Raw genomic sequence first — 13,980 nt, forward strand, 5'->3', positions numbered from 1 at the left:
CCTATTATGATGCATGATCACTATATGACATTTGGTAGAGGGGGCTAAGTGACAATGCATTTTTTTAATTTCCCAAATAGTGAGTATGTGATCCTTGCCCCCTCAAGATGGATATTCCGACCGGAATTGATCGATAATCAAGAACAGAGACTGTACATATCTGGCAAGCTGCAGGTTGAGTGGAAAGCACATTCAGGGGAAATGATTCCAACGATCGTCGTAAAACAATTCAGGGTTACATCAAATGCTGTTGTAGTTTGTTAATACCGGAAACAGAGGTGAACTACGGGATGATATCCATACTTAGTTAGGGTGGTTATGCATGAAGGTAAAATACATAGATCGATCCTTTTACATTGACACGGATGGTTGATGGAGCATTAACAACTGCCAACACCGAGGTTGTAGAATAAGCTGAAGTTCAAGTAGCTAGGACCAAATATGTATGATATCGGTTCCAGGGAGGCGGGGGCTAGGTATGAACGGAGTTGCTGTAACCGAAAAGATCACTATCATCCTCTAGTAGATATGATGATTCAAAGGGTAGCAAGAACGTTCTGACCAACGGAGAAAGTAGCAATAGTCGGTGTTAGATAGAAGTCATATCGCAGTAGAAATAAATAGATATAACCATACCATTCCTCATCCGGTCTCCTGTAGGATCTGAGGAGAATGGACTCTTTCTCGACAATATTCTATAAGCCCGTTAGTCCGAGCGGCTATACAGGAGCGAACTGCATACTTTAACAATCAAATCAGGACGACCATGTATGTTCAGAGTCATCTCCCACCCGCGGGTATTAAAGGAAAGTAGGCACTCGGGCGAACTCTCCCAGCTCTGGCCCTGTTCTTGTTTAGAGTGAAATTCATGCTTCATCTCGCACTCGAGAATGCCATGCCTCTGCAAACTGGACCTGCCCGACAAGAGTCATTGTCTCCAATTCGGTATATATTGCGCGCCACACGCAGCTGTACAAAGTATATTTAGAATTAGAGACAGCGCAGTGCGACAGTCGTCGGCCAATTTATCCTGTGGTGTGTTGTCCACGGGTGGGATTATATACAAGTTCTCCAAATCACAGTCGAATTGTGCTCTGGGTATTGGGTATTACAGGTCTCGTTCGAAGAGCTATTGGCCCGACAGTGTGGCGGCCGCATAGGTTAGGTGAAAGGAGGTGAGATTCGGCCAGTACAGCTGATTATTATTGTTCTGCGGCCAGAACAGTTCCGGTCCGACCGTGATGTTTTCCAGATATATAATTTTGAGCTGCTGACTTAGTTGTGCTATGCAGAAGGCAGATATCTGCATCTGGTTTGGAGAGCATGAATGGAGGAAAGCCTGCGTCTTCTGGGGCACCGCCGGAATAGTTAAGGACCAGACGTTCCGGCGATAAAAGCCATTGGGAAAGACTGCCGGCGAATTCTATGTCAAAGTTATAACTAAGAAGGAACAAGCAGAATGTGAAAATAAAAAATTGGGTTTGTGGAGATACCATTTCTTAACCTATCCTGAGGTCTTTCATCCTTCTTGTTATCGGACAGCTCCGCCATCAACTGACTGAGTTTAGATAATCAAGACAGAGCTTTGACACCATAGTCGGCGTAATATTTCTCTTGACCCCTCTATCAGCAATAATATGAGAAATCACACGGAAGAGAGGGGTTCTTCTGCCAGTTTGAGTAACTCCACGTAAGACGCCATGTATCGTCAGTGAAGAATGGCCGTGCCCGGCAGTTTCATACCACGTAAGCGTCTAATACTGGGCTTTGGATCCTCGGTGAAGTTGCTTGGCGAGAAATTGCGAATGGTTAGAAGGACATCAGATTTATATTCGCCATTTGTAGGCCATGAGCTCAAGATGTCAAAGAGGGTGCAGATTGTCTCTGTGAGTACTTGATTTGATTGTTACGGTCGCAGTCTTCGTCGCTCTCGACTTGAATTTTTCGCTTGGCGACACTATATTCTGCCAGCGTGACCTTTAAATCTATTTTGCAAACAAGAGAGTATCGCTGTGGGGATACGATGCGTCGGAGATTGGAGAGCCGGGCGCAGGTGAGGTTGAGGGCGAAGGTCAGTTTTTCGACGATCTCCTACCATTGGGTGCTGATACTGGCGTAAGGGACGAGCAGCAACTCGGGGGCAAAATTGGAATGAACCTGGACGATAATTTCCGGTGGAAGAAAAGGAGCAACCATAATTATGTTAGCCGTTGCAAGGAGTGTGGTGAGCGGATGAGGGGCCAATAAATAAACAGGTATCGAAGGACGACGATCCTTGACAGTGTTTCAGCCCGATGTTGTTCTCGAAGCCGTTGTAGTCGTAGAGGCTGAGACTGTGGTTGAAATTGCAATACTCATCGAGCTACCAGTGAATGGTGGTCGGATTGAGGTAGCAGTGGCTCTAGAAATCAAGTCCGTAGAGCTACATACATACACGGTTGATCACATCCACGGAGTCACGCGATCAAAGAAGAAAAGAGACGAACAGAAAAACCGGAGCACCTAGCTGAGAACAGCCAGGCTTAGGATATGACCAAATATTATTGATCGAAAAGCTTCCCCAGAATTAAGCTCTGACAGACAAACTCATTGCCCACGATCCGGACATGGGTGCCCAGGCCGAGATCACTATCACTGATCGACTCAGTTAGCTCAGATCTTTTGCGTTTCTTGGATTTCTGGGAAGATTGGGCCTTGTGGGAACGGGCCATAGTGGACCCGAGGATCGTCGCAATCGCAGACGCCTTTTCATCATTGTCGACGTAGATCCAATCCCATTCGCACTTGTTTGAAGCTTCTCCTTGCTGATCAAGAACGGCCCGAGCAGATTTGAGATCAGGTATACGTTCAACCCTGGACGCGCCCAGGGCATAGGTCAGGAAGAGGTACGCTCGTCTTCGTTCCTCGTCAGCTTTACTGCGGCCCATAACAATAAGAACTGACTGCCCATCCAGCAGGTTCGGCCGCGCAGCTATCGTGTCGGGGAACCGAGCCATCAAGGCAGGGTAAGATGTAAGCGTTCTTGACTTTGTAGCTCCATTAAGGTAGGACGATTCGCCTGCTGGAAGCAGGTACATATCCCAGTCGACAACCTTACCCTGAGCCACGCAATCCTCTATCCAGCGGTCTGAAAGACATGGAAGGTTGAGAGCAAGAGCTTGCATATACTTTGGACGGCGAGAATGCCTATCGGCTATTAGGCATGCAAATCCGATGTCTTCGGCACCCCTCGTAAGACGCAAAAGGCTCTGGCGCTCGTTCACGATTGGTGCTGGGGATTTGGAGGTGGTGGCAAGAGGAGCGTTTGAGGGTAGATCGAACAGTTCGTTGAAGCCATCATTCAAAATGTGTCCACCATTGTCCAAGATCATCCGCATTATGCGTGATTTGGTACCGTTATTATCGCCATAAGATACTGCAAATACCATCCCAGAAAAGACACCATTTGAGTAGCGAATGCTGCGGGACAGCCGCGTGCTTGGTGACATCGGTGTTAGGTGTCTGTCCGAAGGTGTCTGGAGCCGACTCTCTGTGTGACCTAGCCCAGAGCTGTAGGTATATGTTCTGTCTTTCAGTTGGTTCCACAAAATAGTGTCCAGATAAACCCGAGAGATGGGAACCCTGACAACACTCTCAGGACCTGTTAGTGTCCCACTCGGAAGACTCTTGCGCTGTTTTGGTCCCAAGATGACGGTTGCATGTCCATAAATATCTATCATTCGCATAGTTCCGCTAGAGACTTCCCTTGACAGGTCATCCGCGCTGAGTTTGTCGGAAAATCCCCGGATGATGTGCGTAACCTTTGGGACATTAGGCACATCCACCTTGACAGCATCGCCAATCCTCAATTCTAGTCTTTTTACAGCGCTCATAGGCACCTCAATAGGAGCAGCGTCTTCGAATTTAACAAGGTACCTAGTATTCGAGGTTCCGAATGGCTTTCCAAAACAAGTCGCCGGATAATACGCCCGTTTCGCTCCACTCCAGGGGGCAAAAACCTGATTGACAGCAATTGGAACGTTTTCAACAGATGGGGTGCTTATCCTGTCTGACTCTTTTGGGACGTTATCACCTGATTTTCCATGGGCGTCTTCATTTGGTTGCTCCACGGGATCAGAGGTAGCTCTTTGGTGATCATGGCCAACCTCAGGCTGTACATCCGAACTATTCATTGGTGGTTGGGAGTTTTCAGGCTTCTTCCCTATAGAACGAGAGCGATTGAGAAGTCCCAACCTTTCTTTTCGTGGTATATAGACCTGAGGAGACTCGTCCACTTCCCAAAATGTGTCAATTCGCCGGGAAGGGTTCGATCGCTTCTCGAAAACACACTCTGGCGCCGCCATAGATTCAGACGACTGCGTTTCTTCTACATCGGCTCTTTCATTTTGCTGAAAACGGGAAAGATAGGAAATCGGGCGAGGCGTAATTGGCAACACGGGATCCGATGCACATATATTTTGTCCATCATTCCCCCGTCGTTTCTTTCTTGGTGGTATTGGAGACATTGCAACCGCGGACCTGAATTCCTGATCATCGGCTGTAAGAACGTTAATGTCCATGTCAAACGAGCCGAGTCCAACTTGAGGTGAAGCATCAGAAGCAATCTCAGTGAGTGCCCTGCGCTGCCTGCCGCTTGGGCTTGATAATATTTTAGAAGTACGGAAGGGTTTCACAGGAGTTGAGATGTTTGAATTAACTGGCTGAGAATGAGAGGCTCGTTCATGTACGATTTGGTGAAGGGGAGGCAAGTCATCATCTTCTTGGTCCATTAATTCATTCTGGAATCGGTTGGGACTTGTCTCAGGTATACTTGTTACTGGAAGCTCATCCGCGACGATTCTTGGTCTTTGAACGGGTGTTTCAGCGACAAGAGAAGGCATCGATGATGATTTCGCTCGAGGGTCGGACTTTGCTGTCTTGTCATATCCCTCCGCACAATTCGAGTCGATTAGGTGGCTGTGCTGCGTTATGCTGCCATCCGGAACCGAAGAGTTCCTCGTAAGATGATCCGAAGAGCTGTGAGAACTGCTTGAGTTTGATCTTCCTCGAGCCGCGCGATCACCAAGATGGAACGAAACTCGGCTGCGTTGAGATGCCGATGGAGGAGACGATTGAATTCGTATTTGTTTAGTAGGCGAGGATGTTATATTTGTTAGATCAAAAGGGGGTCGTATTTGCGAGTTGGAACGACGTGCATGATGCTGGGCCCATTGTTCTGGATTATTATACTCGATGTTTTGATCATGATTGCCACTGGGAGATCGCTGGGAATCTTTGACAATCAATATCTGCGATGACCCACCAATCCCATCTGCTTGCTCGTCCCGACTTTGGCCGCGTGGTTGCGGCTGGGAGTCATCCAAAGAAAGGACCTGAGAAAGACGACCATGTGCATTAGTCGCAGCCACAAGAGGGGTTGATGGATCACTGCAATTTTCCTTATCCTCCTCGGTCGGGGGCTTCAGCTCCTGAGACCGCGGTGCAGGGGAATAGTATTCTTGCTCTTGTTCCGTCTCTTCCTCACTAGTACCTTCAGTTTGCAGTGCGGAGGTATGCTCCTGCTGGGCATCTTTTTTAACATCAACTCTAGATTGCTCAACGATACTCCGGCATTCCAACTTTTTGTCTGCCAATCTTCCCCGACGCTTTGGAGATCTCGCAGGGGCAGTTAAACCAGCAAACTGCGCCATAGCCTCGTCGTCGATCATTCGTCGACGAGCCATACGCTCTACAAAGCTAGGCTCCTTGTCGAACTCGCCATCGCTATGATCTTCAGAGTATACATGCTCTGCAGAACGCGTCAGCCTCTCACGTAGTATCCTGTCACGTTCTGCCTGAGATTCTTTCATCGTGACATAGTTCAACTGCGGCTCCGAAGAGTCCTGCGGGAAAGTTGCTGCAAGATGGTTCAACGGGGATGAGACAGCCGTGGCAAGTGGACGATTCTGGACCGGAATATTGGGGGAAGGCCGATCCGACATTGGGTCGGAGTGCTGGTCACGGACCAGTGGTGAGGATGGGGCCTGAGTCGCTTTGAATACCTGACTTAAAGCCATGATACCACCACTAGATCCAAGGTCGGAAGCAAGTGGATTCCGGGAGATAGAAGGGGTCCCTGTGCCAGGGTCTTCGACATGGCCTTGCTTCAGGACTGTGGCAGGAGTTTTGACGATAAAGCGCTGAGATTCAGGAAATAGATTTGGCTGATAGTTCACGGGGGACGATTCACCCAACTTGAAGCTGCTCTGGTCCTCAGTATCATCAACGTTGTTCGAATTAATGTTTGTGCTATCAAACCCAGCGAGCAGATCTATATGACCACTATCGCCCTCATAGAGTGTTGCGAGCGTTGCCCGATCCGCCAGGTTATTGTCTATCTCATTATTGGCAGCCTCTTTATTCCGTCTGATAATATCGTCGTAAACCGATTGGGAAATAACTTGGGTGTCCGAAGGCACCATCTCCGCGGAGCTCATTTCCATCGGTCGTTGCAAGAGTACACGGGTCGGATCTTCTTGTTCAAGGGACCGTCGATTATCAATTGTCAATGATGTAGCATGCTGCAGCTCTTGGGGGGACGACCGGTGGAATCTCTCCGATCGATGCGACGGAGATTTGTGAAGCGCAGGCTGCCGGTTAGCCAACGACACAGGGTCGTTCAAATTTCGTGGAGATCCAAGTTCACGGTAGTCAGGGAGAGAGTGCTGGACCAGATCGGACGTCTTCGAAGAAGGTTGGGAATGTGCCGAGTCCTGGACGAATTATGATTGGCATTAGCTCGATCAAGATCAGAACGCCACCAAATAAGCCGGGATGGCACTCACTAGTCCCAGCGCGACGCGTTGCAGTTTTACGATATCGATACTATCCTGGGTCTCCATGGCCTCTTCAGCTCAGTAATACTAACTCACAGACAGGAATGAACTTCATGGCTCGAAGGCCTTTATCGCTGCCACTGAGAAACTTCAAGGTTCATCATCAAGAGCACTCGTCGTCCTTAAGCTAGAAAACGCGAAACGCGTCATGCACGTGACTATGTAATATTACCGATTCCGGCTTAGGATCCCATTGGGCGGGAGTTTCATGTGTGATATACCTACGTAGGATGTACTACTTTGTGCACCGGCATTTGGAGAACTTGGGAGAGTTGAATTGTTACATATTGTTACAATGATACTAGCAGCAACAGCTGCCGCCGCCGTCTCCCAATCTGCGTATGTATGTACATGCACAGTATGAATATCACCAAGCATCTAATCACGGGTTCGATTCGGCACCCATCGCCTGACAGTCATTTCTCGCACTCGGTAGCGGGCAAGGATGGCCCCAATGTCAACCTCTGAGGATGCTTTCGGATCATGAGGAGACGGGGGAGGGACTTCGACATAACACACCACCAAGGTTTTTCGTACCTGCGCCTGGACCCGATTGACGCAATGGAACCACCACCAGCTGCGTGCTTGTTTATTGGCACAGTGCACTCTCCGCTCTTCAGTTTCGGACCAGTAGGGGTCATCGAAGGATGGGATGACCACAACGGCATACTCAGCATGCGAGAAAACGGGCCCACGGTTGTAAAGGATATAGTCTACTCCGAATTTCACTCCGGAGCGTACAACCCATTTAAGAGAACGAAAATGGTGGTACACAACATATGATATCAAAAAAGGGTTGTCCGGATTCAAATCTGTGGACAAAACTCGTGGGGGGAAGTATGCATGCTGACAAAACATCGAGAGTAAAGTGGTTGGGGACAATGTAGTCTTCTGGTCCCTGTCAAAGATCTGGAGGACACCAAGCCCATACGCCAGGAAAAATGCCTCCTCGTTGGACAGTTGCAAGTGTTCCTCGTTAACCAACACAGGCTCCTCACCAGACTCCTGCTTGTCCGTCATGGAACCCGGTAGGTGCAGGATAGTTGAGTCCGAGGCAAATTCCTTGGCCTCAACTACTGGAGAAAACCGCACGGTCTTGCCACCGTTCGGTGATTTTTGGTCGGGAGACTCACCCTCCCAGTTCTGTGCTACCGGGCATTGTGACCCCAGTAGTTTAGTTTCCCTGGCTTTCCGCAAGGAAAATTTTTCGGCAGTAGAAACAGCACTGCTAGTAACACCATCCACGGTAGCTGGCATGGACGATTGATCGGTTAGCGTTGTAACGGTCCCGTTCGCGGTGGCCTCCGCCTTCAGCCTATCATCAATAGCCATCCTCTCCATCCTGGCTCTCTCCAGTTTCAACTCTCGGCGCTCTGATCTTCGTTGGCGAGTAACCTCTTCACTGGTAACCCCTCCGAGTAACCCCCTCCTCTTCTTTTCTCGTTCTAGCCAGCTGGGTTCACTTCGACTCAGATTACCCTTGCCGAAGAACCCCATTTCCCACAATGCCCGGATAGTCTTCTCATCAGTGACATGGACAGAAGAAGTGTCCGAGTCGAAGTAGGCAGGATAGACTTCATGATGAGGGGGAGAGATGAAGTACGTCAGGTACGAGAGTAGCACACTGACAATAGACAAGGGGTTATGCGGGATCAAAGGAGGAAGCGGATGAACACTGAGGGGCAGTGGGAAACGGTGTATATGTCTGTAATTGGGTCTTGAGGATCGAGGAAGAGCGGACAGTTTGTGATTTTGTGTAGTCCCCAACTTGCTAGCTGCAGCTTCAGCTTTGGGCGTGGGACTGGAATTGGACTGAGACGCCATAGGAATTAATGGATCATAATTGAATTAATGAAGTAATCTACTTTAGAGCGAAGAATCAGCCATGGAACGGAACTCTTCGTTACAAAATCACCGAAGTAAAAGAAGTGGCTTGTTTCATTCTCCTCAGATACCGTTGTAGTCAAATAACACCATCATCGGCAACAGCTAGAAATCAAGGTGCCATTGCCTAGGTATAAGGTAAATTGGTGTCATCACCGGAGAACAAATACAAGCACACTTCCAAGGCATGAAGTCGCCGATGCTTACCAGAAAATCTCTTTCTGGAGGTATCCAACAGGTCTTTACCGGAAGTGGTAGGTGCTAAATACAGTAGGTAAACCACAATAAAGATCCTAGCAAGCTCATGTTGAAATCCAGGAAGGAATGTTCATCATTATCATCCCAATCCTCGTGATTGCTCTAGAAATAATCGTGGTGTTAGAAGAAGGAAAAAAGAAAATCTCGCTTGGGCATTGAAGTCGCCTAATAAATGTCCGGGTGACTGACTAAGCGAGAGCTGAAGAATGGCCGGTGCGGATCCACCCCCTCGAAAAAAAAACCCAAACTATCGGCGATTGACATTGGGGCACAATTCACAGACAGTTGTTACTCCCCGACAGCTTTGAATTCCTTGTTAATTCCTCGCAAGTTAGCACCGTGAGTTCACATTTCATAGGACAACACGGCGGTAGCGTTTAGCGATAAATCTGACTTCTTTCGACGGACACCCGAAGGTCATCTGAAGCAGCTGCTATATTCAAGTAGGCACATCCCTAGCAGTAATGCTGTGGAAATATCATTCTAACATCCGATTCTTTTAAATAGGATGCATCTTATGTGTACGTCAGCACCGTTATCCCACCCATATAACGCTCAAACCATGCAGACGCTAAACGCTCACTTGACGATAGACTCCCTGAACGCCGAAGGAAAGAGGGTCTACACTCTTAAGAAGGTCGACACAGAGGGACGGGTTACGAAGTCAGCTCATCCTGCTCGGTTTTCCCCTGACGATAAATACTCTCGGTTCGTCGACCTCTGTTATCCGACGAAGGTTACAAGCATGGCTAGCTAACCTGACTGGAATTCAATATAGGCACCGTGTCACTCTGAAGAAGAGGTATGGTCTGCTGATGACCCAGCAGCCCGGTATGTCGTCTTCCAGCCCTGATCATTGAATTCTGCGCTAAACTAATGTTTCGGTTACAGACAAGGAGGTTGCGCAGCTGTAATGTACTCAGTGATGGGATAATACAAATCGGCAAAGAAGAGGGTGTTGTTTAAAATCAATTTTATGGCGAATGGTGTTATGTCTGGACTAAGCGAACAGGATCTTTCTGGGGCCTCTTGATGGTGTGATATACTAGTCGGGATATCCACCACAGCCTATACTTTAGAGAGAACTTGCTTTTGATCTATATCCTTATATGTGCCTATGTGCTCTATAAATCCATTGAAATCGATTCCTTGTCGTAAAGCCATCATGTATCAATCAAGGCATAGGAACTTTTTTGGCCAAACTCCGATCCAGCATGAATGCAAAACAGAGAGTGAGTAACAAAAGGGAAAGGTCATGGTGTCTCATCGTTTTCTCGAATTCACGTTCCTACCGGCGCCCACTTTGATGCGGCCTCCCTGCTTGTTTCGTTCTCCAGTCAAAATAGCCGGAAGATAATCCTCATCCATAAGATCTCGTTCTTTACGGAGCCTCCGCTTCTCCTCCGCGGCGGCCCGACTGTATTCTTTCTGGTCCTCTGTGAGGATAAGCTCCGTCCCCCAGCCACCTTTACCTCCACCTCCTTTCCACTTTCCATTAGCGCTTCCATGGACGGGCTTGGGAACGCTATATCGGTTGCCCCGGTTGTTCCATTGCATGTTCTTTTTTAGGTGCATAGTGAATTGCCCGTTGGCATTGGTGGTGCAGGAGACACGGGTGAGGGTGTCTTTTCCGCAACGGGGACAGAATTGCTTGGTCATATCCTTGGTTGTCAGGAAACAAGCATGGCAACGCTTGATGAACGACTTGAGATGCCGGATTCTTTGTAGAGTTGTAGTCGAAAGCAAATTCAAGTTCATCTGCAGCAGGACGTTTTGACACTGTGAGCGGATGTTAGTCTATGTTCTCCGAATAAAATCCAGTACTACTGACCGCGAAATCCGTTGTCATGGTTGCGACCTGCATCACCTTCGGCTCTGGCGTCGTCGAAGAGAGTCCTTCGTCGCGGGCCTGCCGCTTCTTAAAATTCGAAGGCGTGATCCATTCTCCACCATCCGACTCAGCAGCCTCGTCCTCACCCTCACCCTCAGGTTTTTCCTCCGAGGACTCAACTTGAGCATTATGCTCCGTTACCTCCGGAGCAGAGGGGTCGGGCTGTGTCTCCTCGTTACCACCGTCCAACGAAGTATTCTTCAGATTTTCCGTGACTAAGTCCACCCCTGCGCTCTCCGTGTTACTGTCGGTCTGTGTAGGCTCGATTTCCGTTGTCTCTTCTCCCTCCTTGGCGGGAGGCTTGCCATTCACCTGTTTCTGACCGGGAACACTCCGTAATCTCCAGTCTCCCCCGTTTCTCTCACACTCCAGTTCATAGGCCAGCGCTAGGACCTCGATATCAGTTCTACTCAGCACGGCTCTGTCGCCAGTCTTCCGGGAGAATTCGCTTAGCACCGCCATACTCTTTGGAGTCGGGGTTCGCTGTTTCAAGAACGGCAGGTAGAGAGTTTCCACTCTTGCCCGGGCATCTGGATCACGAATTTCGGCGACCACGGACGGGGTGATAAGGAGTTCCTCGCATTGTGCGAGCAAGGTGGAGAGCGGCGGGGTATTTTTGAGGATGGGACCGGCGTCGAGCACAATGGTGTGCACAGACTTGGGCGGCGTGGTCGAGTCCGCCATGGTTTCTGATGGTACTCTCGTTACTTGGCTGGATCAGACCAGGGAAGCAAGAAAAAGCACGCGAGGGAGAAGGCGTGGTGTTGAATTTGTTCGGCGGGGAATTTTCGGCTGGATTTTCAGCTGGTCTGTGCGTTATCCTTATCTTAGCGGCTTATCAGTCTGGAATCCATCTTCCGCTACAGAGTACAGAGGCAGAGAGAGAACACATCCCATCGTTGCATGGTCAGAATCGGGAAATACGATGCACAGGTCAATTTCTTGGATCTTATCTGTCACGGCATGATAGTAGGATTATGCCGCGCTTCCGCCCGTCTGCCTCCACGCGGGCTTGTTCTATCGAGTCTCGCATAGGCGCACAAGGTATGGAGTACAGGGTCACTTCCTGGCAGTCTACAAAGCCGAATCCTCAGGGTCCAAGAAAGTCGAGTCTGCCGATGCGATATGGTAATCCATGCCGAGTTGACCGGTCAAGCGTACAGTCGCAGTGAACACATGAGTACAGAAGTGACTAATTATCCATCACAAAGAGGATAGACAGCGAGGGGATAGTGGGATTTCAACCTGGTCGAGTTTATGCAGGAGATGCTGGACTATTACACAGTGGGAAAAGCAAATACGCTACCCTTCATGTTTGTTGAAGTTGAGGACGATACGGAGCAAACAACAGCTGTGCTTACTCCGTCAACATACCATGACTGCAGCTCCTCCACACCTGAAAACAGGCAGCTGGAATGCTATGACAGTACTGGGTGGCTAACGCGCTTATGCGTCCATGTCTGGAAGGATCATGATTCATCCTACTCTGCATAGCTACTCTGGGAAACCAGTTTGTATGACGCTGTGATAGTCTTTACAGCGATTAATCACCTATATTATCTTCAGCAGCTAAAGCCAGATGAAGATACTTTACACTTTCAATCTACTGCACTGATTAGGTTGAGACTGTTTCATCGTCGTACCCGATAGACAAGATATGGACTATTAAGAAGCCGTTGCGCGAAATCCTCTCCGCTGCTAGAGAAGTACATACATTTCTTCATTCTCAAGTCATATTTGTCATCAATGCATTATCTCCATTGTCTTCGGGGCTCTATTTCTCTATTGCGTCAGTCCAAAGCAAGGAAAATCTAGAGAATCAATGGAATAGATCGTACAAGATCCATCGGTACCGTCAAACGATCTCGAACATCCATGTATTCCATCCCCGCAATTATAGTACTCTTCTTTCTTGTGGGGAATTTTACATTGTCAATTGACTCATTCGATCCGAGGACGGTTGCCTCTTGGTGAGGCAACCAGATGGACGCCTCCTGAAGCGATAGGCCATGAGCGATATACTGGACGGACATGGACACGGAGTCCCAAGTCGAATGGATATACTTAAGTATTTACTACCTGGCTCCTTAAGCAGCATGGCATCACTAGCAGGTGATTAGACCCTTATCCCGTGCATGTCCATGAGCAAACGAAGATTCAACAACACGAGATGCAACTAGTTCCAGGCAGAGTTACACAACAATCCCCATACAGCTCGCCCATCATGCCAGATCTACCGTGAGTATGGAATACGAAGTACTTCGTATGGTTCACCACAAACCTAATCCATCATGGCATTGGGTTGGACACTATTTACACGGTGGCGGGCTGGTGACACCCTCGAGGCACAAAGAGACCGCAAGTTGCAAGGGTGCTATAATTGCTCCCACATATTGTCGATAAATTAAAATTATTGGCATATCCGGTGTGGCCATTGGGTTCATTGTGAACAATAATTCTTTTTATTTAATCCAATGTGATCAGCTCAGCCTGTTGTGGAATACACGGATGTGATCTATCATCTGGCCCACTCTAACGGACGTTTTCCCCCTCTTAGGGCCAGAATAGCAACAATACTGACGCATTCTGGGGAACAGTACAGGAGGAATCTTCCTTCCGGCTGTACGGTACTTTGAATCCCCTGCAGTCCGTTATTCAATGTGGCTTTCTCTGTCATCTCGAAAAAGAAAATTGACACATCGCATCCCCTCTTGCGTAACTCATATGAGATGACCCGTGGAAGGATCCGAATGGTAGTAATAATAGTAATTATTACTACTATAAAGCAAAAATAAACCTCCTTGAATCCCTTCCTACCTAGAGAGGAGAAGGAAACAAAATAAGGTCTATCCTGTATCCCTTGCTCTGAGACTCCCATGAAGGGTGAAGTCAGGCGATTGAGCTTCGTTCAATTCTACAACCGAACCCCTTTCCAGTACGAAAACAGAACTATCACGGTCGATAAGGAGAAAATGACACTTCTCCCCTCGAGGGAGACATGCGTCAGCTTGGAAAGAATCCCTGTTGCAGTAGACCTGCAGCCCTTCACTCAGTCACTGACAGCTCACTTGA

The 13,980-nt window shown here is 48.5% G+C and overlaps 5 protein-coding genes across 5 annotated transcripts; 2 read left to right on the forward strand and 3 right to left on the reverse strand.

The window, feature by feature from the left end:
• Positions 1 to 1,859: 1,859 nt before the first annotated feature.
• ATNIH1004_006273 (uncharacterized protein) lies at positions 1,860 to 2,506 on the forward strand (the record flags this gene model as incomplete). Its single annotated transcript, XM_033570908.1, has 3 exons — positions 1,860 to 1,886; positions 2,002 to 2,224; positions 2,283 to 2,506. 3 exons carry the CDS (start codon positions 1,860 to 1,862, stop codon positions 2,504 to 2,506), a joined length of 474 nt encoding a protein of 157 aa, XP_033426940.1.
• A 34-nt stretch (positions 2,507 to 2,540) lies between these two features.
• On the reverse strand, positions 2,541 to 6,881 carry ATNIH1004_006274 (chromatin-binding protein RAD9; the record flags this gene model as incomplete). Its single annotated transcript, XM_033570909.1, has 2 exons — positions 2,541 to 6,752; positions 6,825 to 6,881. 2 exons carry the CDS (start codon positions 6,879 to 6,881, stop codon positions 2,541 to 2,543), a joined length of 4,269 nt encoding a protein of 1,422 aa, XP_033426941.1.
• Positions 6,882 to 7,253: 372 nt separating this feature from the next.
• On the reverse strand, positions 7,254 to 8,699 carry sen2 (tRNA splicing endonuclease subunit SEN2; the record flags this gene model as incomplete). The annotated part of the gene is made up of 1 exon (XM_033570910.1): positions 7,254 to 8,699. The coding sequence occupies one exon, from the start codon at positions 8,697 to 8,699 to the stop codon at positions 7,254 to 7,256; it is 1,446 nt and encodes a 481-aa protein (XP_033426942.1).
• An 826-nt stretch (positions 8,700 to 9,525) lies between these two features.
• Positions 9,526 to 9,931, forward strand: NOP10 (H/ACA ribonucleoprotein complex subunit NOP10; the record flags this gene model as incomplete). Its single annotated transcript, XM_033570911.1, has 4 exons — positions 9,526 to 9,538; positions 9,611 to 9,725; positions 9,796 to 9,848; positions 9,909 to 9,931. 4 exons carry the CDS (start codon positions 9,526 to 9,528, stop codon positions 9,929 to 9,931), a joined length of 204 nt encoding a protein of 67 aa, XP_033426943.1.
• Positions 9,932 to 10,280: 349 nt separating this feature from the next.
• On the reverse strand, positions 10,281 to 11,592 carry NOB1 (rRNA-binding endoribonuclease; the record flags this gene model as incomplete). Its single annotated transcript, XM_033570912.1, has 2 exons — positions 10,281 to 10,796; positions 10,849 to 11,592. The coding sequence occupies 2 exons, from the start codon at positions 11,590 to 11,592 to the stop codon at positions 10,281 to 10,283; spliced, it is 1,260 nt and encodes a 419-aa protein (XP_033426944.1).
• Positions 11,593 to 13,980: the final 2,388 nt, after the last annotated feature.

Source organism: Aspergillus tanneri (assembly GCF_003426965.1).
Source record: "Aspergillus tanneri strain NIH1004 chromosome Unknown AapTan_4_pilon_pilon_pilon, whole genome shotgun sequence".
NCBI lineage: Eukaryota > Fungi > Ascomycota > Eurotiomycetes > Eurotiales > Aspergillaceae > Aspergillus > Aspergillus tanneri.